The sequence below is a fragment of the Miscanthus floridulus genome, chromosome 16 (assembly GCF_019320115.1).
Source record: "Miscanthus floridulus cultivar M001 chromosome 16, ASM1932011v1, whole genome shotgun sequence".
Taxonomy (NCBI): Eukaryota; Viridiplantae; Streptophyta; class Magnoliopsida; order Poales; family Poaceae; genus Miscanthus; species Miscanthus floridulus.
In genome coordinates this window covers 102714151-102739937 of record NC_089595.1, presented here as the reverse complement: position 1 = coordinate 102739937, position 25787 = coordinate 102714151, and the positions used below count along the sequence as shown (strand labels likewise).

Below are 25787 nucleotides of genomic sequence, written 5' to 3'. Positions count from 1 at the left end.
GTGAGGTTTAAGTGAGAGAGACAATAGATTCTAACTCTCTGCACAGTACCCGTGCATACCAGACGTGTTCGGTATTTGGAGTGTGCACTTTTCTGTCTCTGTAGTTTTGGAAGAGTTGTGTGTTGGAAGTCCCGAAAAGCGTCGGGAGTCCCAACACCTTATTGACTTCAGAGATCATTGTCCAAGTCATACCGGACGACCAGAGCCCAACGACTAGTTTTCAAATGAGCTGAGGGTCGGGAGTTCTGGCAGTCGGAAGTCCCAAAATATGTCGGGTGTTCTGACACCTCGCATACTTTAACTCAGTGACTGTTGATGCAGTGCAAGACAATAGCTAGAAAATGGCTAGTTTTTTCCAAGAAGGCTATAAATACCCCCAAGCCTCCATCTTTGAAGGCGGCTAATTCTGCTGATCCTCTAGCACGTTTTTGAGCCTTGTAAACACTCTCCAACCATCTCTTAGTGAGTGATTCATTCAAATTGCCAAATCCTTTTATGGGTTGAGAGAGAATTCAAAAAAGAGAGCAAGCCACCACTTGAGCACTTGTGCATATTGTCAATCTCGTGACTTGCATTTGTTACTCTTGGACTCTTTGGTCCTAGATGGCTAGGCATCGCTGGAGAGCACCCAAAAGATTGTGGTGTGTCTCGGAAAGTTTGTAGCGTTCGATTCTTCCGTCGCAAGGAAAGAAATCAACTAGTGGAAAAAGGAAAATGAGTTGGAAAAGACTTCGGCTAGAGTGACCTTCGTGGTACCCTCTAGGGCTGACCTTCGCTGGGTTGTCCGCAGCCCCCTCAACGGAGACTAGGACTCAACCGAGTCCGAACTTCGATAAAACAAATATCGTGTCTCAAATCATATTTCTTTTGATATTTGTGTTGCTCTAGCTCTTCTACAGGTTCTCTGTATATCATATCATTTCTAGTAGGTACCTACAACTTGGATTGAAGATTGAAATCGTAAGGAGCAAGTTTGGATTGAACCTGTGCAAAACTTAATTATATTTTGATTTAACTCTTTGGTTGCAGGTGTCTGGCTCCCTAGATTTATTTAGTATCTTTTACATACTCTGTGGCTAACTTGTGAGGGGTGGTATTACTCTTATTTGGAGTTTCTATTTTGGAAACTCCCATTACTAATCGTTTTCGTATTTAAAGGTATTAATTTTTAGAAATGCCTATTCACCCCCTCTAGACGGCATCCTAGGTCCTTTCAAGTAGTATTAGAGCTAGAACTCACCTAAAGCTTCACCGCCGTGAGAAAAGGATGTAGACGCCTATTGAGTTGGAGCCGGTACCTCTCCAGAATGATGGTTCAAACTTTCTACCTTGATCAATTCATGTACTCAATATTTTTAGGACTATTAGTCCTCTTGTTGAGCATATTGTGTATACAAGCATACCTCTTTCTATAGTTGATTGGAACAACTACAAAAATATGTCAAAAGAGGAAGAGATATGTGTGCAACTCAATGCTCAAGCAATTAATATCATTTTGAGTACATTGAGTACATAGGTTCAGGATGAGGCAATCTTCAATGGACAACCACCTCTAGAGAGTGCTCATCTCATTTGGACTAGACTTGTTAAGTTATATGAAAAATCCAAATGTGATGATGCACATGAGCTCGAGTTAATGGAAAAGTTGTCCGTTGTGTCTTCATGCAGCAAAGAAGCCTCACAAGACTTCAAGAGCGCCGAGCCAAAGCAAGAAGCATAAGCAGCGCATGATCTGCTGTCTACCTGCACGTACCGGACGTGTCCGGTATCCCTACCGAACGTGTCTGGTATGGCCGAGGCAGCAGAGCAGCAAACCATTGTTTGCAATGATGCTAAAGACCGGTGGAGGCCAAATGATGAGTTAACTTTAGTATCTCATGACACTCATCACTTATGTCTCATGGCCAAGAAAAGCAAGAAAAGGCGTTTCAAATGCTAAACTAAACTGAAAGTTTTGTTGTTTTAACGAGACATGAGAGGCTAGAAGCACAACAGGTTTCCAATAAACCCAATCTAAACCGGTCTATCAGCGAGTCTTGCCAGCCCACGGCCACGGGGAGGCCCAGCAAGCCCACCACAAAACCAACCCTAGTGCCCGTGTGAACGGACCGGGCGCGCCGCCAAGCCCTCTCCTGCCGAGGTGCCCGAGTCCGCCCCCTCCACCACTCCTCCGTGGCTCCGCCGTCCCGTCGGTCTGCCTGCTAGGTGCTAGTGCCGCCAGCCGCCACTCCTCCGCTCGCCCAGTCGCCGCCCACCGGCCGGGGCTTGGCGCCCCCATCCAGTCGTCCACTACAGCCGCCGGCACCGCTTGCAGCCGCCGGACGCTGTGGTAGCTTGCGAGCTAAACAGCCAGAGCTGGACCGAACCGAGCTGGCTCCATATCCACGCCTACTCCTGTATCCCTCCAAAATCGCGCCGCCACTAATCTAAAGCCCTAAACCCATGACGCCGCCGCGGCACCACCTCTCTCTCCATCCGCAGAACCCCAGCCTCGCCTCCCTCACCTATGGCGCGACATCCTAAGCCGCCCGCATCCCCGTCCCCGTCCCCGCCGCCGTGCCCGCCCTCGGACTCGGACCCCGGCATCGGCTTCGACCCCATCGAGGAGTGGCTCGTGGACTTCGACCCGGCCATGTCGAGCGAGCTAGCGGTCAAGAGTCTCGGCTCCGCTGAGCAAGCGGCGGCGCAAAAGAACACCGAGCTCGAGTTTGGTGTGAAGGACGAGAAGGTCGAGGTGGTGGGCAGCAGCGGATTGGACGAGCTGCTTACCCCGGATCAGCTTCTGGTGTCTGGGATTGGCGATTTGGCTGTGAGAGAGGATATTCCAGAGGGAGCGGTTGTTATGGAGATGGCTGCCGCACCGGCTGATGCTGAGATGAATGCCGCACCGCCCGCACCTGCTGATGCTGAGATGAATACTATGGTATCCGTGGAAGCACCTGCTGATGCTGAGATGAATACCACGGTGTCCGTGGATGTGGAATCGGAAGGTGGCAAGGAAGGGCAGGAGGCACCGCCTGCACCTGCTGATGCTGAGATGATGAATACCACGGTGTCCGTGGAAGTGGAAGCGGAAGGTGGCAAGGAAGGGCAGGAGAGCAGCGATGAAGAGTCGGAGTCAGAGAGCAGTGAGGATGACGATGACAGCTCATCGAGTGAGGCTTCCTCGAGCAGTGAAGAGGAGAAAGAGCAGAGGGTCAAGAAGGACGAGGAATCGAGTGAAGCCTCAAGCAGCGAAGAGGAAGAGCTGGGAGTTAAGAGGCATGGTGGTAAGTCCAATAACCTAGAGAGTCTCCTTGAGGAAGGTGAGTTGTTGATCGGGAGCAATGAGGAGGATGCGGAACAAAAGGGAGGCATCAAGTCCAAATATGAAACAGAGGTATTTGAGTTACAACATCCTGTGATATGCGTATTCTTTTGATACTTATTAGGTGCGATTTGCTTGCTGTGATGCTGTGTTAGTCATTTGTGAATGGATTGCGACTATGTTTCTAGTTAGTGCAATTACCTTGACACAATTTTTATTATGTAGTTAACTTTCAAGAGTAGCCTATTCAACAACAACAACAACAACATAGTCTTTCAGTCCCAAGGAAGTTGGGGTAGACTAGAGTTGAAACCCACCAAGAGCCCCAAGTCACGGTTCAGGCACTTCAGTAGCTGCTTTCCAAGCACTACTATTCAAACATAGATCTCTAGGTATTTTCCAAGCTTTCAAATATATTTTATTACCTTCCCCATGTCAATTTCGGTCTTTCTCTACCTCTTCTCATATTATTAGCTTGGCTTAGGACTCTACAATGCACTGGTGTCTCTGAAGGTCTTCTTTGGATATGGCCAAACCACCTCAACCGATGTTGGACAAGCATTTCTTCAATTGGTGCTACCCTTAGATGATCATGTATATCATCGTTTCAAATTCGGTCTATTCTTGTGTGACCACACAAATCCATCGGAACATACGTAGTTCTGCAACACTCAGTTGTTGAACATGTTGAATTTTTGTAGGCCAACATTCTGCTCCATACAATATAGCCGGTCTAATCGTCGTTCTATAAAACTTGCCTTTTAGCTTTTGTGGTATCCTCTTGTCACAGAGAATGCTAGAAGCTTGTCGCCACTTGATCCACCCTGCTTTGATTCTATGGCTAACATCCGCATTAATATCTCCATCCCTCTCTAACATCGATCCTAGATACCGAAAGGTATCCTTCTTAGACACTACTTGACTTTCCAAACTCACATCTCCCTCCTCCTGTGCAGCTCCGCCAAAGTCGCATCTCATGTATTCGGTTTTAGTTCTGCTCAATCTAAAACCTTTAGACTCAAGGGACTGCCGCTATAACTTTAGTTTTCTATTTACTCTCGCCTGGCTTTCATCCACTAACACTACATCATCAGCGAACAACATACACCAAGGGATATCCCCTTGTATGTTCTTGGTAACCTCATCCATTACCAAGGCAAAGAGATACATGCTTAAGGCTGAACCTTGATGAAGTCCAATTTTAATCGAGAAGTAATATGCGTTACCATCGTTTGTTCGAACACTAGTCACAACATTGTTGTGTCACGTACTTTGATGGGACTTTATGTTTGTCCAAAGCCCACTACATAACATTTCTTGGTATCTTGTCATAAGCCTTCTCCAAGTCAATGAAAACCATGTAGAGGTCCTTCTACTCTCTAAACCGCTCCATAACTTGTCTTATTAAGAAGATTGCTTCTGTGGTTGACCTTCCGGGCATGAAACCAAATTGGTTTGTTGATATCTGCGTCGTTCCTCGCAGGCGCTGCTCGATGACTCTCTCTCATAGCTTCGTAGTGTGGCTCATCAACTTAATTCTCCGATAATTAGTACAACTTTGGATATCTCCCTTGTTCTTGTAGATTGGTACCAATATGCTTCTTCTTCACTCCTCAGGCATCTTGTTTGATCGAAAGATATTGTTGAACATCTTGGTTAGCCATACTATAGCTATATCTCCGAGACATCTCCACACTTTGATTGGGATACCATCAGGGCCCATCGTTTTTTCCCCTTTCATCCTTTTCAAGGCTTCTCTGACCTCCGATTCTTGAATCCTCTGCACAAAGCGCCTATTAGTGTCATCAAACGAGTCATCCAGCTGAACGGTGTTCTCGTTCTCACCATTGAACAATTTATCAAAATACTCTTGTCATCTATGTCTGATCTCATCCTTCTTCACCAAGAGCTGCTCCCTCTCATCATTTATGCACTTGACTTGATTGAAGTTCCTTGTCTTCCTATCGCGAGCCCTAGCCATCCTATAAATGTCCTTCTCTCCTTCCTTCGTACTCAAACATTGGTAAAGGTCCTCATATGCCCGCCCCTTTGCCTCACTCACCGCTCGTTTTGCAGTCTTTTTTGCCACCTTGTACTTCTCTATGTTGTCTGCACACCTGTCATGATACAAGCGCTTATAGCACTCATTCTTTTCCTTAATAGCCTTTTGCACATCTTCATTCCACCACCAAGTGTCTTTCGAGTCGCATCCGCTCCCTTTGGTCACTCCAAGCACCTCTGAAGCAACCTTCCGAATGCATGTTGCCATCTTCTCCCACATGCTATTTGCATCGCCTTCATCCTTCCAAGGGCCCTCGTCAATGACCCTTTCCTTAAAGACCTTTGATGCCTCCCCTTCTAATTTCCACCACTTCGTTCTAGCAACCCTAGCTTGTTTGTTCCCACAGGCTTGCACCAGAAAGCGGAAGTTAGCCACCACCAGCTTGTGTTGAGCGACCACGCATTCTCTAGGTATCACCTTACAGTCCACGCATGTTCGTTTATCCATCCTTCTTGTAAGGACAAAGTCGATTTGAATAAAGTACTGGCCGCTACTAAAGGTCACTAAATGGGACTATCTCTTACGAAAGAAAGTGTTAGCTATCATTAGATCAAAAGCTATAGCAAAGTCTAAGACTTCCTCTCCCTCCTGGTTCCTACTACCATATCCGAAACCCACATGAACCGCCTCGAAACCTGCACTTGATGTACCTACATGGCCATTAAGATCACCTCCTATAATGAGTTTCTCGCTACTAGGAACAGCTCTAACCAAGCGATCTAAGTCTTCACAGAAAAGCCGCTTAGCACTCTCATCATGGCCTACTTGGGGGCATACGCACTAATTACGTTTAAGACCATATCACTAATGACAAGTTTAACTAAGATGATCCTATCCCCTTGCCTTCTCACCTCCACCACACCATCCTTGAGGCTCTTATCAATCAAAACTCCGACTCCATTTTTATTTGATGTTGTCCTTGTGTACCAGAGCTTGAAGCCGGTATTATCCACCTCCTTCGCCTTCTGTCCCTTCCATTTAGTCTCTTGGACGCATAAGATATTTACACGTCTCCTAACCGCTGTGTCCACTAACTCTCTTAACTTACCCGTAAGGGACCCTACATTCCAGCTACCTAAACGGATCCTTCTGAGGAACCACCCCATTCAAGAGTAGCCTATTGTTTGAATCAAAATGAAGTTTATGCTTGTGATGTTAAATTAGTTCTAACAGATACTCTGTCCTGTTTGTAAGGCTGTAGTAGTGTTGCAGAAACTGTGTGGAAACACACAGCTCTGTGTTGCTATGCAATTGCAATACTGAAGTCTTACATTCAGTTGCTACCAGGATCTACAAAATGACATAAGCTGTTGTTTTCAACATTCCTAATTTTTTTTGTTTACATTTGTATTTGTCTGGATCTTCTAATGTGGATATACATCGCAGGTCCTTCCGCCAGTCCCAAAAATTGAAATCCAGTTGGAACCACATCATCAGACTCTTCCAGTAGGGACTATTTCAACTGTAAGTCTTATATTTCCTGCGCAGGTCCTTTTGTGTTTATATTATATTTATCCGTGGAGTTATACTCTAATGTTTGTTTTTCATATGCCATGCAAGAAAAGTTGGTGTTATCCTTTTATTTGATTGCATTTAGACCATCTGCTTATTTTGTCTCATGGTGTCATCGTTTGAAGATAAAACTGGTTCACTTCATAGTTCATACATATAAGGGATGTTTGGTTTGAGGAACCACCCCATTTATAGATGAAGTGGTGCATCATGAGTTCATCCCAACCCATTCTTCATGTCTATACTAATTATTAGCTTTTGAGGGATGAGTGGTGATGGATTTCCAGAAATAAAAGAAATAGAAATAATTGAGATGATGATGGAGGTGTTCCTCAAACCAAACACCCCCATATAGTTGCTAAACGCAATAGGGACTTATTTGGGGAAGGTAATGTGTTGAATCTTTTGTAGCATTTCAGACCTTCCTGGGAAATTGTTATTGCTTAAAAACACTGAAATTTAGCTGCTTGAATTGGTTGATAACCAGACCTGTTTCGTATCCCTGGGGTGTGCCACAGAAAGGCAGAAACTGATATAGAAATATACTGAAACCCTCCAGTTTCCTGACAGCCCATAGACTCAGATGGAATCTACCTCATTGTATTTTTCCCCTTTTATAAGGAGGACTGTATGTGCAATATATTTAGTGCTATCTGAAGCTTAAAGGCACCTGAAGTGTGGTAGTTGTTTTTACTTGGTTTGCAGCTGTTAGCATTTTTTTTGGTAAAATACTAAACAACTGTGGTGTTTTGGATTGTTGTCATATAGTGGATGGTCTAGTTCATATCCTGACTGTTTGCCTGTCTGCTATCTTTCCAGATAATGGGTGAGAGAGTAATAGTTGAAGGTTCAGTCCAACACAACCCCCTGAATGAGGGTTCAATTCTCTGGATAACAGAAAGTAGGACGCCGCTTGGTATAGTTGATGAGTTATTTGGACCTGTTAAGAACCCATACTACCTTGTGCGGTACAACTCTGAGGAAGAGGTACCTGCTGGGATCAGTGCAGGAACCAATGTCTCTTTTGTAGCGGAGTTTGCAGATCACATCCTGAATATGAAGGAGCTCTATGCAAAAGGCTATGATGAATCTGATCCTGTAGACAATGATGAAGAAGAAGATTTACCTGATTTCTCTGATGATGAAAAGGAGGCTGAGTACAAACGGTCATTACGTCAAGCAAAAAGGCAGACTGATAGACAGCGTGAGCCTATGAAGACTTCTCGTGATAGGAAGAGATCACAGTCTAGAGGTAGTGGAATCCGGAAGCCCATGCCGCCAAGGAACCTGGATACATCAACTCCAGGTCACCAGCCACGGCCTCATTTTCACCTCTCAGATATGGATCCTGCACGTTCATTGGGTCCTCAAAATGCACCTATGATTGCTCCAACCATGCTGCCGCCTGGCCCAATGAACCCTGCTGTGCCCCCATCACCTGTTTCTCTTGCAAATCAGATGGGTGGCTGCTTCATGAATCCGGCACAGCAGCAGTTCTTACCGCAGCAGCACAATATGGTTTGGCCTGGTGGATTTCCACAGCCGCCTCATCCAAACATGGGGGTACATGGAGCTGCACTCGCTGCCAACATCATGCAGAGCCTCCTTGCAGGAGCCAACCAATTCCAGCAGCAGTTCCAGAACCAGAACTTCAGTGGCGCAGGAGCCAACCAATTCCTGCAGCAGTTTCAGAACCAGAACTTCAGTGGCCCAGGAGCCAACCAATTCCAGCAGCAGTTTCAGAACCAGAACTTCGGTGGCTTCCCAAACCAAATGCCGATGCCCTTTCCTCAGTTCATGCACCAAACTGGAATGCCTGCAAATCCAATGCCATTCGGTGGCAGACCACCAGTGAACTCTCCATTTGGCCCCGCGCCTCAAGTGCCTATGGGGCAAGGCAACTTTGGCCAGCCTCCAAATTCACAAGGATTTATGAACCTGGCGCCACCCCGTGGAGATGGGGAACAAGATTCGCCTCCGCAGTTCAGTTCTAGGCAGTTTCATCAAGGGAGCTCGTCCTTTGGCCGGGGAAGGACGCTGCAGCGCGGTGGCCGGCATTCCTCTGGAAGAGGTGGTAGAGGCGGCCGGCATCGCAGATAGGTGTCTTTGGGGATTTGCCCCTGGTGTACTATGAGTCAGTATGAGTGTTCCAGTCATAATCGAGACACCAAGATTCTGTAATACCGGAAAGATGTTGTAATGTAATGATACTTGCTTAATGGATTGAGCATCCCGTCGATTGATGACGTGCCAGAAATCAGAAAACACATCCTGCGCTGACAATCTGGTGGAAAGGGATATTTTTTTGCATGCGGAGAAATTCTATTGCAAAAATAAACCGTGGCAATGGATAAGTGACAGGTTATTGTCGTGCTATGGTAGTGCGTTTTTAATTTTTTGTGGTGTGGTGGCATGACACATAATTATTTCTGTTTTTTTTTTAAATACAGGATCATTTCTAGAGAAGCAATAAATTAAAAAAAAACTTTTTTAAAAGGTCATCTAAAATACGGAGCTGACAAGCTGCATTCCCGAACTGTCTATCCGGTTGAACGGCGTATCTGAAACATTGCTGTCGACTGCCCAGACCTATCTTCCCGGTCCGGTAGCCTCCAGTTCCAGCGTGCGTTCCAACATCCAACGCCATGTCTGCCTTTGCAAACAAACCCCTGCTGCGTTTTCACCACAAAAATATCAAAACATCCCACGCCTCAGTGACGTGCTCATAGCAGAGAGCTCCCACTCTATATGAGTCTAAAAAAAGATGTCAATGACAAGTCTTACCCTCACCAATGCAATACGAGGAGACCGTCGCTCAAACCAAGATTTTCCTTACTCTGCTCTACCGCCGCTTGCACCACCCCCGGTGGAAAAAAAAGGCGAAAAAAAATCGGTTTTACAAGAACATTTGCGGGTTATACTTTCTCAAGAATAATCTTCCCCACGCGCTCGCTCCCTCGCGTCCATGGCCTCCTTGCTCCAGCCTCCTCTTCTCACTCTTCCCCCGCTCTGCTGCTGCTCGCATGCCTGCCTCTACCCGAGGTTCTTGAAACCGCCTCCAAAATTCTCAAATGGGGCCTGTTCCCGTTCCACGGCGAGGCCGTCGGACCGGAGCGAGTTGTTAGTGGGTAAAAGCGGGGCCTTGGCTTGGAGAGCGGCGGGGAGACAGCGGCGGCGGCTTGGCCTTGGCGTCACCGGAGCTGGGAGAGGCCCCTTCTTTGGCGGCGGCTGGAGGCGTATGGACAAGGGCACCACCCGGGTCGTGGGGAACCTCGCCTTCGCCGCCGTCGTGACGTACCTCGCCGTCACCGGCCAGCTCCGGTGGGTTATTGACGCCATCGTCTCGCTCTGGGTACGAGAATTCTTACTGCTAAAATGAATTATTTACAATTTGCTTCTTCTGTGAGAACATTTGGGATTAGTAGCGGAGCGCTAGGTTGTTTGATTTGTTTCTTCGATGAGAATATTTGGGATTGGCACTAGCTTGTTTATTTTGTTAATTCGATGCCTGACTGTAGGAAATAAATGTTAGCTCAGCTGAAAAATGCCATCCCTTGTGGAAAACCAGACAGCTTAGGTTGATACCTAGAATTGCTCCACCAAGAACGCAGTGCTTTTTAACAGTACGATTTTGCTGTCCATGTTGGAGTAGATTCTCAGTGACCTCAGATTTCCAGTCAATTTACAGTTTCACCAAGTAATGTTGTTTAGCTTGGCGATCATGTACTACTATTGACTTGCTAGTATTTAATTGTGCACTGCCATTGGGTCATAGACTCATGGAAAACTTGAGCATTAGATTCCACAGAATCTTGACACTGAAATTGGGTCTGTACATACCACAAAATGTCATACAATCTTCGTGTTTATTCATTCATATATGATTTTAGTTTATTAAACTGTCATTAATTTGGATTTTTACATGTCTTCTGAAAACAGCTCCTTACAATACTGCTGCCTGTTCTGGCTCTGGGTGCATTTTTCTTCTTTGCAGGACAAGATATACTGCAGGGCGATGTAAGTCTCCCCATTAATTTGGCATTCAGCTATTGCTTCTTTCATATGGTTGAGTTTATCTACTTGTGAGAAATATTTCTGCATAATCCTCCCCACTTATAAAACATTGCTTCTTAAAGTTACTTAGGTTACGCCTATTAGCAGCACTATGGTTATATCATTCACACCCAAAACTGGAAGAAGAAACTTTGTTGTCTCATGTGCACAGTTCTGTTAATGTTCCCATACTCATGCTCTTTCCTTTGTTGGCAGTGTCCGAACTGTGGAAAAAGCTTCCAGATCCTGAAGTGAGCATAAACAGCACCATGTAAAACTTCTATCACAGATTTGTTCTTAAACTGAACTCTGATTAGCTTGATTGTCTTATAGGTCAGCTTTGAAGGATGGCCCACAGCTATGCCCTTATTGCACTCAACCTTTCTCTGGTAAGCAATTTAATTGTGTTATCAACAGCTACCTCCAACCGCCATCACCACCCACCCATTCACCCTCTTTCTCTGTGTTTTGGTATAATAACGTTAGCAATGCTGAACACAAAATTTCACTGAATCTATGGTTGTACAACTGTTAATGTACTGTAGACCTGATACAGCGACAGAGTTATATTGAACCTATGGTTGAAACCTTTTGTAACCATTGCTTATGTATGTAGTATCAGTTTGCAATGAAAATCTCTTGGTGAAGGAGTACGAGATCCGACATCGATGGCAAGAGTATTTTGATAAATTGTTCAATGGTGAGAATACGGACACAACATTTCAGTTGGATGACTCTTTTGATGACACCAATAGATGCTTTGTGCGGAGAATCAAGAATCTGAGATCAGAGAGGCGTTGAAAATGATGAAATGAGGTAAGACGATGAGACCGGATGGTATCCCAATCGAGGTGTGGAGATGCCTCGGGGACATAGCTATAGTATGACCAACCAAGCTGTTTGACCATATTTTTCGATCAAACAAGATGCCTGACGAGTGGAGGAGAAGTATATTGATACCGATCTAAAGAATAAAGAGGATATTCAAACTTGTACTAATTACCGGGGAATTAAGTTGATGAGCCATACTATGAAGCTATGGGAGAGAGTTATCGAGCATCGCTTGAGAGCAATAACGCGCGTCTCTATGAACCAATTTGGTTTCATGCCCAGAAGGTCAACCATGGATGCAATTTTCCTAATAAGACAAGTTATGGGGTGGTATAGGGAGAAGAAGGATATACACATGGTTTTTATTGACTTGGAGAAGGCTTATGATAAAATACCAAGGAATGTTATGTGGTGTGCTTTGGACAAACATAAAGTCCCAACGAAGTACGTCGGACTCATTAAGGACATGTACAATAATGTTGTGACTAGTGTTCGAACAAGTGATGGAGACATGGATGACTTCCCGATTAGGATAGGACTACATCAAGGGTCAGCTTTGAGCCCTTATCTGTTTGCCTTAGTGATGGATGATGTCACAAGGGACATATAAGGGGACATCTCTTGGTGTATGCTTTTCGCGGACGATGTAGTGTTAATTGATGAAAGTCAGAGAATCAGAAACTGGAGTTATGGCGGGAGACTTTGGAGTCCAAAGGTTTTAGACTCAGTAGAACTAAAACTGAGTATATGAGATGTGACTTCGGCACTACTACTCGGGAGGAGGAAGATATTAGTTTGGAAGGTCAAGTAGTGCCTAGGAAGGATACCTTTCGATATTTAGGATCAATGCTACAGAGAGACGGGAATATTGATGAAAATGTTAGCCATAGAATCAAAGCAGGGTGGATAAAGTGGCGCCAAGCATCTGGTGTCCTATGTGACAAAAGGGTACCACAGAAGCTAAAAGACAAGTTTTATAGGACGACGATTAGACCTGCTATGTTGTATGGTGCAGAAGTTGGCCTACGAAAAGACGACATGTTCAACAGATAAATGTCGCGGAAATGCATATGCTGCGTTGGATTTATGGTCATACAAGAAGGGATCGAGTTCGTAACGATGATATACGTGATAGATTAGGGGTAACACCAATTGAAGAAAAGCTTGTCCAACATTGGTTGAGATGGTTTGGACATGTCCAACGGAGACCTCCAGAGGCACCGGTGCGTAGTGGAATACTAAGCCAGGATAGTAACATGAAGAGAGGCAGAGAAAGACCGAAATTGACTTGGGTAGAGGCAATAAAAAGAAACTTGAAAGGATGGAATATACCCAAAGACTTAACCTTAGATAGGAGTGCTTGAAAAACAGCTATTCATGTGCCTGAATCTTAGATTGTTTCTGCTGGGTTTCAACTCTAGCCTATCCCAACTTGTTTAGGACTTAAATGCTTTGTTTACTGTTGTTGTTATATCTGCCAACTAAGAATGGAGATATGTGGAATCGCCTTGACGTCTTAGAATGTTTCCATTGGAGAAACTTATCGTTCCATTGTTTAACATCTTTGTTATGCTTGTCTGTGTGGAACCCTTTATTTTGGAGCTAAGATATATTTGTACATGCTGCAGTTCAGGGCAACAAATTTGTTAGAGAATCTGCTAGATTTTCATCTGGGAGGGGTCCTACTACTACAAACGGGCAAGTGTTCAATGAGTTCTTCAACCGCAACATGAGAGGTACCAAATAATTATGTTCAATCTTTATTTTTCTATGCTTGCATTTGAGCCATCTCAAGTGAACTTTTAGCTCCGCCCCTCACCCACCCATCCACCTTGACCCCAAACTCTTCTCATAGTTTAAAACTTCCATCAACTTCAATACTGGAATACATTGATCCCTCATCTCTCGAACAACAACAACAACAACAACAACATAGCCTTTCAGTCCTAAGCAAGTTGGGGTAGGCTAGAGTTGAAACCCACCAAGAGCCCCAAGTCACGGTTCAGGCACTTCTATGCCTGTTTGATGGTGGTTTTGAATGCCTAACTTGGCAGCGAACTGTAGTGTTGGCAGTGGGTCCCACTTGTCATGGAGAGTGCAATGGAGTATGAAAGAACTGAGTTGGAGCCATCTCCTACCGCACATGACCGTTAGATGTAACAGATCTTGCTGAGCATCAAGATACGCTGGCCATGATGAGGCCCTCGGGTCATGGCTGAAGGCATGGAGCGAATCACTGTCAGGAATACATCCCCCTTGCCCCCTCACCTTCCATGGCTACCGCCTACCTGAATCAGGAGTGGATAGATCAGGCTATCAGAGCTAGAGCTGGAAGTAGAACAGCGTGCATGTCAGTGACTCCTCCCATCAAAACAGCACTTGTTTTGGCTCTCTTCCTTCACCCATTGAGGAGCGGGGGTGAGAGCAGCTGAGCTCGTGTGCTTAGCACCTTAGCCCCAAGGCCACGTCAACGCCAACTTGAAGGCCAGGTGTTGTAAAAACCATAGTCAAATTAATGAGTGAAGGGCTTGGTCTAAGATCGTTTCAAAGAGTTGTAGGGACTATTTCTACTACTTCCAGTCGACCCCCCTCTTAATGAAACACGTGTCAACGGACACGTTCTCAAAAAAAAACTACCTCCAGTGGAGAACTTGTCATTCCGACCAACAAAGGGTTTTGTTTCTTCTAAATTCTCTGTCAATGAACTTTTTGCAAGCCCATCTGGCTAACGAATCATCAGTAACCACACTTTGTGCTTCTGCATGTAGAAGGGGCGCCTTCAGGAACGATTGTGGATGTCGAGGCCGAAGTCAAGGATGTCGAGTGATGTTTCCACTTCCACATGATCCTTCATCAGTGCTCATCAGTACCAGCCCTTATCTTCAGTTGAAGAAGGCATTATTTGTGAAGGCTAAGTTTGGGTCCCAGATGTGGGAACAATCTGAAACTGAGACTAGAACGTGTTTTTGGCAAATGTATATAGATGGACACTGCATAGTAAATAGTAAAGTAGGGTAGGGTGAGTGTGATAGCTCATATATATATGTGATTTGTGCTGAAGCTGGTGTGTTTACTACAGAAGCTGAAGTAAAATACCAAACAAAGAGGCTTCAAAAAAAAGATTCGCCGTTGCCGGGGATCGAACCCGGGTCACCCGCGTGACAGGCGAGAATACTCACCACTATACTACAACGACTAAGGCCCTGTTTGTTTCAGCTTTTCTGAGTCTCGCTTATAAGCTGAGTAGGCTTATCTGATAAGCCACGATCTGGAGAATCTGCTGTCTAAATAAGCTGGGCGTTTGGCTGTCCTGATTATTTCTGGTAGATTATCTGTCCTGGATGTAAATTGACCTATGTACCCCTGTGGTTGATTATACCTCTTTTGGTTCGTCACAATGATGTGAAGATAATGGTGGGAATATTTGTAAAGTTTCAGATAGCAATATGGCTCCATTAAGTTGCAATGTACAATAATAGTCGAAAATAACATCCATTTGGGTAATGTAATTGCTACAAAATACTCAAGTTTCTAACAATGAATCACCCAACCAACGCATTAGCAATAGCATCACGGAAAGCACACATATTCATATCATCCGCCGAACCACCACCATCAGCTGAAGGAACTTGGGACCCAACACCACTACTGTCTTCCACATATGTTTCAAAATGTTCGTCATATATGGCATTGTCTCTAATGAAATTATGAAGAGCCATGCAAGCAACGATAATCTTTGATTGCTTCTCAATTGGATAGCTAGGTAACTGCAAGAGAGTGCGCCACTTCATCTTGAGAACTCCAAATGACCGCTCAATCACATTTCGGAGGGATGCATGAGCATAGTTGAACACCTCCTTCGATCCCACTGCATGACGACCATGTTGCCATTCGGGCACATGATACCTTTGTCCCTTGTAAGGTGCTAGATATCCTTTTCTATTAGGATACCCAGAATCAACAAGGTAATACTTGCCTTCAGGAGGATGTGGAAATTTATCCTTGTAGGTGACTAAAGTATCCAAAAATACCCGAGTGTCATGAGCAGATCCAGGCCAACCCGTGACAACAAATGTGAACCGCATATCGAAGTCACAAACTGCCATGACATTTTGTGAAGCATAACCATGTCGTCCAATGTATTTTGCCTGTTCACTTTTTGATACAGTTACAGGTATGTGTGAACCATCAATGGCGCCTATGCAATCGTTGAAATGAGGCCAGAACCTAGCTTGCTGCAGTTTTGGATGAACTGTACCAAAGTGTGGATCCTTAGGTCTTATGATGTCAATAGACAGTCTACAAATTGAGTAAAGTACCTCACTAAACTTTCTACTGATAGTTTCTAAAGAATGACCAAACCTATTTGCAACTTGTCTAAACGATTGAGGTGCACCACATGTCCACAAAAACAAGCCTAAGGCTTCCTTGGTACAAATATCATTAGTTGATGTCAAGCCATAATTCTGAACCAAAGTCCGATGAAGGCGATGGAACACTGACCTTGTCATTCTAAACATGTTATAGCACTGCACTCTATCATTTAGTTGGATTTCAACCCATTGTATCCCTGTCATGACTGGTACATCTGGAACCACCTCCTTGTTCTTTGCAACACTGCTTGTTGACCCCATCAATTCCATTGCAATATATGCAACCATGAAATCCTCATCAGTACCCGATTCATCTTGACTTGCATCCTCATCACTGGAGATGCTCATATTGATTTCAGCACCTAAAATAGGTACACATTATGAAGCATGAGCAAAGGAACAGAGGAAGCATATACACAAAAATAATTATTCGCACAAGCAAAGTCATGACATAAATCATCAAATAATGTACCCATTACAACACTAAATTTTCATCAAATAATGTCTGGAACTGAACAATTTATTTTACTACTACATAACAACACTAAATTTTCCGGTCCTCCCATGCCCGCCTCAGCCAATTAAGCCTCCCATTCGGTGTCTTCAAAGTAACGAACACATCACGGTTTTCCTTTTTCTTAAGCAATTGGGTGGCATAGTAGTGTTCATCACTCCCTTCTTCAGCACCATCGTTAATGACTTGCTCCAACATAGCCCCAATCTCATCTCTAACATGATCAACCGCATGAGAAGTTGCTGAATTTTTACTACTTTGGGCCTTCTTCTCATATGTGTCGACCAACCTCTTCATAAGTTGATCTCTATATGTCTTCTTTTTCTTTCCAGAGGGGGAACCTTCAGCTGGCCTTTTGTTAGCATTTGGTGTGACATGTGGTGAACCTCTCCCTTCGACTCTCTCACTATCACCATCACCATGACCGGCCTCATGCTCCTCACCCTCTCCATCGTCAGGACCACTTCCAGGAACATAGGATGTCTCATTAGTCACACTAATAGCATCAAACATTATCCGCATCATTTCCTCGTGCTCAAGAACTGCAGTTTTGAAACTTATACATCCTGGCATAGCCTGAAACATTAAATGATAACAATTAGAGGATGACATGCCGATGAGTACTAAAATACAAAAGACGACATCTCAACTACTCACCGCATTTTGTTCTGTCCACCATTCATCACTAGCAGAAATACATCCGGTCACAGGATCCCTTCCCAACCCAGTGGCTCTCATGTTCAACGTCTTCCACTGTGCATATTTCTTCTTCAGTACATCCCATCTGTTCTTCATTTGCTCTTTGTCATATGGCCTCTTTGTTCGCTCAAAGAACTTCTTCACCAAATTAGCATAACCCACACTATTCAAGCAATTGTGTGGCCTGTTATGGGCAAGCACTTCTTCTACGCATATTTCATTGAAAACTTTGGCGACAAAAGTATCCCATTTTGCTTGAGGTTTTGATGCTTTTTCCATCTATTCAAGCAAACTGGGATGTCTATGTACATGAAAGAAAAAAAAAACAGCAGTGTCACCAATTGTACTGAGCCACATATTCAGAACAAGTGGAGTCCTCAATTCTACTGAACAGAAGCACTTAAAGTTGACGTAGATTTATGAAATGTCATGTAAGATCATGCCACAGATTCCTTAACATACATCATTCAAGATACGGCAAGCAACAGAAAAAAGCAACCCTTAAAGAGTATGCACAGAAAATGCCTCTGAATAGGATAGCAGACACAAATATTCATCGGATATCATGTGTTTCAATGTTACAAATATTGCAGCCATTTAAGAAAATTAAGACAGTACAAGAACTACTTATAAATTCTATAGAAACAATAAAAAAGGTCTAGCTTCACTATGAAGTCATCGTTAATAGTTTTAAAGAAAACCCCCTTGTCTTGCCAGCTAGAAGAATATGAAGTTATGAACAAAGTAGTAATTGCCAAAGAGAAATAAATGACTTGATTTCTAAAATGTACTCATTGACATGCATCAAATGACTTGATTTCTAAAATTAGAAAGTTCAACCTAGCACAAGTGGGAAATATGTAGCTGGTAAGGATTTGCAGCTTTTATGATGTTTTTGAAGGCATTAAGGGTGTGGAAGGTAGATTGGGCAGGCTAAGCAACCATTAAGCAATAGTGGGAAGTCATTTCGCCATAGGCATCAAAGCAATGTTGTCATCAACTTCAGCTAGGGGTGATGCTGGACAAAATAAAGAATACCCCACAGCCGCAACATTTTTATTTTGACCCAATTTCGGCTGATGAAAGTGACTCTCAACAAATGACTCGACAATTTCAGCTGATGAAAGTGACTCCCACCAGATGACTCGTCTCTTTCAACTCTAGATTTTATGTAATGTTGTCAACAAGCAAAACACGATGAGAGGCTGGATAAAGAGCCACATCTTTATTTGGAACCAATTTGGGCTAATAGAAGTGACTCCAGCCAAAAAAAATGCATTTCATTCAGGTCTACATTGGAATTCCCTAGAAACTTGAGGTTTCCAAATCCTGATAACACTGCAGTTGAGCCAATGATTCCACCCTTTTGAGAAATGCAAGTTACCAGTGCAAGGAAAGAATTTGAAGCAAAGCTAGCTTCTAAACTTTTCCTCTTGGTCCTCCCTTGTCCAGTACAGATCGCTAGCACTAGCACATGGATGGGCCTTGGCACAGCAACGAAATGGATCTTCATTGCTTCCTGAGGCACAGGTGTCCTAAACTACACGCAAATGATAAATTGTATGAAGAATAAACAGGCCAAGCTAATGCTTTATTAGATCAGAACTGCTTGGCTATCTTCATCAGGATAAAGCCTAAAACTAGATACTAATTCAATGAAACACCAGTGGAACCCCTAAAACTAGACACCACACAAGCAACCAATGAAACAGCGCCCGAATCACAAGGGGAACACCCAAATTTCATCGAAGGCAAGCCAGTTCCTGCCCACCCACGGCCAAAACACGGCCAGGATCCCAAGCAAAGTCATGACATAAATCAGACAAGTGAAAGCAAGGACACCAGTGTTGCGTGCTCACCTTGCTGGACAGCAGCCGGTGGTGGGGATGGAGCGACAGCAGGCAGTGGAGGTCGTCGAGGACGTCGAGGTCGGAGATCCGGAGCGGCAGCCGGCAGTGGGGATGGAGCCCTTGCTGGATCCGGAGCAGGCTGGCGCACCGGTGGATCCGGAGCAGGGAAGGCCGCGCCTGGGGAGGAGCACCGACGTCTAGAGCAGGCTGGAGCTCCGGCGGAAGGGGAGGGAAGGCCGCGCCTGAGGAGGAGCACCGACGCCCAGACTGGTCCTCTGCGGAGGGGGAGGGGAGGGATGACGGCGCCCTGCTGGAGATTCGGCGGAGGCGGAGGGGAGGGATGACGGCGCCCTGGCTGGAGCACCGGTGGACGTGGATGGGAGGCCCTTCCTTCAGATCCGGCCGAGGGGAGGGAATGGGAGGCGAGCAGGGGTTGGGGAAAGGGAGGCGGCGGCGGATCTGGAGAGAGGAGGGAGGGTCGGGCGAGCAGGCGTTGGGGGATGGCAGGCGGCGCCGGATCTGGAGGAGGAGGGAGGGCCGGCCGAGCAGGCGTTGGGGGATGGCAGCGGTGTCGGGAGGGAGGAGGGAGGGGCATGGAGAGGAAAAGCCGACGCGATTTCGGAAACGCGGGGTAAGGCTCGCTTTTTCGGATACGCTGCGGGCGACGGGTGATCGCGGAAGCGCGTTCGCGACTGGACACTGATCGCGGGCCGTTTGTGCGGGATTACTTGCTTATTCCGCTCAGAAGCTGAGCATACGCGGCCCCAAACAGGGCCTAAGCTGCTAACCGATTAGCAGACCACTAATCATCGATTACTGATGATGGCGAACGGTGCATAGCTGAAGCACACGATGTGAAGAAGATGTTATTTTTTAATCGATGTGAAGAAGATGTTAGGCAGCGAAGCGCTCGTTGTTGGACTCGGTCGTGAAATCTATTCTGCATGACACTGCATCCGCTAACTTCTGTTCTGTGATCAAGAAGTTTCGTTAAAAAAAAAACAGATACAAGAAGCGAAGAACTGCTTGTCACCGCCGGCACCTCTAAAACCGCCGGTACCACAGAAGCAACTCCGGCTGCTGTCAACACTGACGAAGCCGAAGCTGTTGGAGGAAGACTGAAGAAAGAAGCTGCGCGGGAGAAGGCGTCGACATCAGATGAAGCGGAAGCGGCCCATGGGAGAGCAGCGCAGCCCAGGAAGCCGAACCTGAAGATCTCTGGACCGGAATGGGCCAAGTAAACCCCAGGCCCTGCGTGGCCCATGTCGGAGGCAGCCTCCTGGCTCCTTCTTGTAACGGCAAGGAACGAGAGGAGAACTCGAACTTGGACACTACTCTGAACCACACCTGCAGGTGACGGCGGCGGCGGCGATCGCCGGCGACTCGAGTCCTTGCATCCACCAGTTACCAAATTCGATATATAGGTAGTATAGTAGTCCAGTGGCATCTGGTATTAGAACCATCAAACTGGCTCACCACCAAACCCACCACCAATACCACACCCGATTCCAATCCATGGCGACTGCCGAAGAGCAATACGGGCAGATCCTGGCCTTGCTGAACGCGAACCAGAAGGGGATCGCGGAGCTGAAGGAGTCCATGAGCGAGATGAAGGTGGCGAAGGCCGATCTGGATGCGTGGAGGCCAACGGTGGACCATCGCGTCGCCGGATTGGAGCAAGCCGTTCACGACCTCGGCGACCGCGTCGAGCTTCTCTTCGCCGGCAATACCTCTCCTGAGAAGGAGGCACACATCGAGCATCCCGCGCCAGACCACACAACGGCGGGGAACGTGTTGATGCCGGGTTCCGCCCATCTGGAACCGACCCCGTGTGGGGCGACATCTGGGCCATGTGGCCACCAGCAAGAGGATCATCACCGGAGTGTCGGACATGGGATGGTGTACGCCACCCTAGATCCGCCTCCGGTCACAAGTGCGAAGAATCTCCATCAATTGACTCCAACTCCTTTCAATTTGGATGGTTCTGCATCTCGTGATCATGTTTGTCAGCCATTCCCTGCTTTAGCTATTCCCCAATTTAGTTTCCCCAAATTCGATGGTTCAAATCCTCGGTTGTGGGTGACCCAGTGTGAAACTTACTTCGATGTGTATGCTACCCATCATCACCTCTGGGTTAAGATAGCTACCATGAACTTAGTAGGTCTGCTGCACTTTGGTTTCAGTCTAGTCGTGCTTCTATCATTGCTATGAAGTGGGGTGCCTTTGTTCCAGCTGTGTCCAATAGGTTTGATAAGGATGAGCATAATCATTTGCTTAGACATTTTTTTTCCACGTCAAACAAACTGCTACTGTTTCTGAGTACATAGAACATTTCAGTGAGATTGTCCAACAACTACTTGCCCATGATTCCACTATAGCCCCTTCTGTTATCACCAATAGATTTGTTGATTGTTTAAAAAAAGAAATTAGGGCTGTTATTATGGTTCATAGACCTTAAGATCTGGATGCTGCTAGTTCCTTGGCACTCTTGCAGGAAGAAGCAACTTAAGACCTTGTTCCAAGGAAGAGTGAATTGGGATTATATCCCAAAAAGACTTCTCAAGAGCAGTCAAGGACACCTTATGCTCAAGCTCCAAATTTCACCAAGACTCCAGATGAGAAGAAGCATAATGATAGTACCAGAACCAAGACAGGAGAAGATAAACTCTCAGCTCTGAAGTCTTACAGGCGAGCTAAAGGCCTGTGTTTCAAGTGTGGGGAGAAATGGGGCCCTCAGCACAAGTGCCCGACACAGGTTTCACTGCATGCTATTGAAGAAATGTGGAAATGGTTTTCTGATGAAGGGGAGAGTACAGATCAAACCAATTGTGATGACTCTGACTCTGGAGATGATCTTATGGCAATATCTGTTCAAGCTATGAATGGTACAGAAGGGTTCAAGACCATAAGGCTGAGGGATCACTTGAATGGTAAGGAAGTATTCATGCTTGTTGATTCGGGGAGCTCTCATAGTTTTGTGGATGATTAGCTAGCTGCTCTTATCAGTCCCTGACAACCCTTGCCTCAACCTGTGACAGTGAAGGTAGCAAATGGAGGAGTTATTAGTTGCACTCATGAGTTATCTCAGCAACTTTGGGCAGTGCAGGGACATACCTTTTGTACAACAATGAAGATCATTCCTCTGAGTGGGTATGATGTTATTTTGGGAATGGACTGGTTAGAATCCAATAGCCCTATGGAAATTCACTGGGTTGAAAGGTGGCTGCAATTTCAGTACCAAGGTCAACTGATTAAGTTACAAGGTCTGACATCAGGGGTTACTATTAGTCCTCCTGTATCTCAGTCCCAGCTGCAAGCTTTTGATAAGAATGACTCCATCCTTTATGTGGTTCGGTTGCAATCCACACCCTCTCCTGATTCTATTGCTGATAGTGAAGATAGCCTGCCTGAGGACTTACAACAACTCTTACAACAGTTTGCCCCTGTCTTTGAACCACCAACCGGGTTGCCTCCTCCCAGGCTAGGGGATCACAAGATACCCCTGCTAGAAGGTGCTCAACCTTTTTGTCTACGGCCCTATAGATATAACCCTACCCAGAAGACAGAGATAGAAACTCAGATCAAGGAAATGCTAGAAAAAGGATGGATCTAGGAAAGCACCAACCCCTATTCCTCACCTATCTTGCTTGTCAGAAAGAAGACTGGAGATTGGAGGCTATGTGTCGATTATAGATGCCTAAATGCAATGACAGTCAAAAATAAGTACCCACTGCCTATAATTGAGGAATTATTAGAAGAGTTGCAAGGAGCTACCTGGTTCACTTTCCTTGATCTATGTTCTGGTTTTCATCAGATAAGGATGGCAGTTGGAGAAGAATTCAAGACAGCCTTTCAAACACATAATGGCCATTATGAGTACAGAGTCATGCCCTATGGAGTTACTGGAGGTCCTGCTACTTTCTAAACTATCATGAACACAGTACTGCATCCACTATTGAGAAAATGTGTAGTGGTTTTTATTGATGACATTCTTATCTACAGTAAGACTTGGGAAGAACATCTGGGACACCTTCAAGCTGTACTCACTCTTTTGCAACAGCATGACTTCCATGTCAAGATTTCCAAATGCTCTTTTGCAAAAAGGCAATTAAGCTATCTGGGTCACATTGTCAGTGAACAAGGTGTAGCTACAGACCCTTCAAAGATTAGCACTATCAAGGACTGGCCTGAGAATGTAAAGGATCTTAGAAGCTTTTTGGGCATGGCAGGGTACTATAGGAGGTTTGTGCCTCAATTTGGGATGATAAGTAAACCCTTGACAAATCTTCTCAAAAAGGGTACAGTTTTTGTCTGGACATCAGCTACAGAAGCTTCTTTTCAGGCCCTCAAAAAGGCACTCATCTCCGCTCCAGTTCTGGCAATGCCAAATTTTGCCTTACCTTTTATAATTGAAACAGATGCTTCAGCTACAGGCATAGGGGCTGTACTTCAGCAGTAGGGTCACCCTATTGCTTATGTGTCATGTGCGGCCGCATGTACACCAGGCGCCGGAGGGCCCGCGACGTACACAGGGCTGCGGAACAAGCAGCACGCGCGGGGAGCGCGCACGGTGACACGCAGGGCCAGGCCACCACCAGTGGCTAAGTTAGGAAAGATAGCATAGCTTTCTATTTTCAGTTCCTAAATTCCAGGAGCGTTTAGCTCTGATCGGTTGAGGCCGGTGGCCATATATTCCTGTAACCGCACATTGGTTAAGCAAGAAAGATTATTATCCCATCTAATCTCTCTCTCTCTCTCAACGAAAGCCTATGGCAGAGGGGCAAAACCTCGCCGGAGAAGACTGACCGAGGCTACGATCTCCGTAGCCGAGGGCCAGCTACCCTAGGGCTCGACGCCCTTGACAACCTGGTATCACGATCCCAGCGATCCTCGCCATCTCGCTCCACCTCGCCGACTCCAGCCGCCGCGCCAACCAACCCCACGTCCCCATCCACCGCGTCCCGACGACGAACGTCTTGGCGAAGTCCGGCATGGCGAGGACCGGCCCCGAGGTGACTGCGGACTTGAGCGTGTCGAACGCCGTGGCCGCCGCCTCATTCCAAGAGAAGCCATCCGTTTTTAGGAGGGCTGTGAGCGGCGCGGCGATGGTGCCGTAGTTGTGGACGAATTTGCGGTAGTACCCCGTCAAGCCGAGGAAGCCACACACCGCCCGCGCCGAGCGAGGTACTGGCCAGTCGTGAATGGCCTGCACCTTGGCCGGGTCCATGGCGACGCCTGCCTCAGAGATGACGTGGCCGAGGTACGCGACAGAGGCGACGCCGAAGGTGCACTTGGCGCGCTTGACGCAGAGCTGGTGTCGCCGAAGCTCGGAGAGGACGACGTGGAGGTGACGAAGATGATCCGCCCATGTCTTGCTATAGATCAAAATATCGTCAAAAAAGACAAGTACGAAGCGACGCAGGAACGGCCGGAGTACATCGTTCATGAGGGCTTGGAATGTCGCCGGGGCGTTGCACAGCCCGAATGGCATCACCAAGAACTCGTAGAGGCCGTCGTGGGTGCGGAACGCCGTCTTATGGACATCTTCCGGCCGCATCCGCACCTGATGATACCTCGACCGCAGGTCCAACTTGGTGAAGAACCGCGCGCCATGGAGCTCGTCGAGGAGTTCGTCAACGACGGGGATGGGGAACGCATCCTTGACGGTGAGAGCGTTCAGGGCCCGATAGTCGACGCAGAATCGCCATGAGTCGTCCGCTTTCTTGACGAGGATGACCGGCGAGGAGAACGCTGAGTCGCTGCGGCGGACGATGCCCTGCTCAATCATGGCGGCGCACTGCCGCTCCAGTTCATCCTTGTGGGCCGCCAGGTATCGGTACGGGCGGACTGCTACTAGCGGCGCGCCCGGCTGGAGGACGATGCCGTGGTCGCGGGCGCGCTTGGGGGGCAGTCCCGTGGGCTCGGCGAAGACATCCCCGAAGGAGGCCAGCAGTTCATCGAGGAGGGACTCGCTGGCCGTCGCGGCGTAGAGCCCCGGCGCACTGGGCGTCGACACACCCATCCAGCAGAAGTCGCGCCCATGGCGCGTGAAGGACATGGTGCGCTCGGCGAAGTCCCAAACGATCGGTCCCACGATGGCCATCCACTGAGTTCCCAGGACCAGATCGTACCCTGCAAGTGGCATGACAAAGAGATCGACGTGGAAGTCAGTGTTGTCGATGGTGATCGGCGTGTTCCGGATCATGCCGGGACAGGCGACCTTCTTGCCATTGTCCACGGTCGCTGTGAGGCGCGGTTGAGGCTGGACAGGCAGCCCAGTACGCAGCGCCGCCGCCTCGGTGATGAAGTTGTGGGTGGAGCCACTGTCGAGGAGCGCGATGAGGGTGGTGGCGCCCAGCGACACCTTGGTCTGCATCGTGTCGCAGATCGGCACGCCCGCGACCGCGTGCAAGGAGAAGACCGACGTCTCCGTGCTTGGTGTCGCATCCCCCGCTGCGTCGCCGTCGGCGTCATCTTCTTCAACCACACTGTCGAGGAGGAACAACCGCTTGCAGACGCGGTTGTGCCCACGGCCGTACTTCTCATCGCAGTTGTAGCATAGGCCAAGGCGGCGGCGCTCCTCCTA

The 25787-nt window shown here is 46.8% G+C and overlaps 3 protein-coding genes and 1 non-coding gene across 4 annotated transcripts; 2 read left to right on the top strand and 2 right to left on the bottom strand.

The window, feature by feature from the left end:
• Positions 1-2090: 2090 nt before the first annotated feature.
• Positions 2091-9210, top strand: LOC136511627 (uncharacterized). The gene is made up of 3 exons (XM_066505674.1): positions 2091-3379; positions 6756-6833; positions 7701-9210. The coding sequence occupies exons 1-3, from the start codon at positions 2507-2509 to the stop codon at positions 8979-8981; spliced, it is 2232 nt and encodes a 743-aa protein (XP_066361771.1). The 5' UTR covers positions 2091-2506; the 3' UTR covers positions 8982-9210.
• Positions 9211-9735: 525 nt separating this feature from the next.
• Positions 9736-14825, top strand: LOC136512686 (uncharacterized). The gene is made up of 6 exons (XM_066506660.1): positions 9736-10233; positions 10821-10898; positions 11151-11185; positions 11268-11323; positions 13394-13501; positions 14534-14825. The coding sequence occupies exons 1-6, from the start codon at positions 9847-9849 to the stop codon at positions 14590-14592; spliced, it is 723 nt and encodes a 240-aa protein (XP_066362757.1). The 5' UTR covers positions 9736-9846; the 3' UTR covers positions 14593-14825.
• Positions 14826-14889: 64 nt separating this feature from the next.
• TRNAD-GUC (transfer RNA aspartic acid (anticodon GUC)) lies at positions 14890-14961 on the bottom strand. The gene has a single exon. It is a non-coding gene; the product is annotated as a tRNA-Asp (tRNA).
• Positions 14962-15001: 40 nt separating this feature from the next.
• Positions 15002-16285, bottom strand: LOC136512685 (protein ALP1-like). Its single transcript, XM_066506659.1, has one exon. It carries the CDS (start codon positions 16283-16285, stop codon positions 15308-15310), a length of 978 nt encoding a protein of 325 aa, XP_066362756.1. The 3' UTR covers positions 15002-15307.
• Between the last annotated feature and the right edge of the window lie 9502 nt (positions 16286-25787).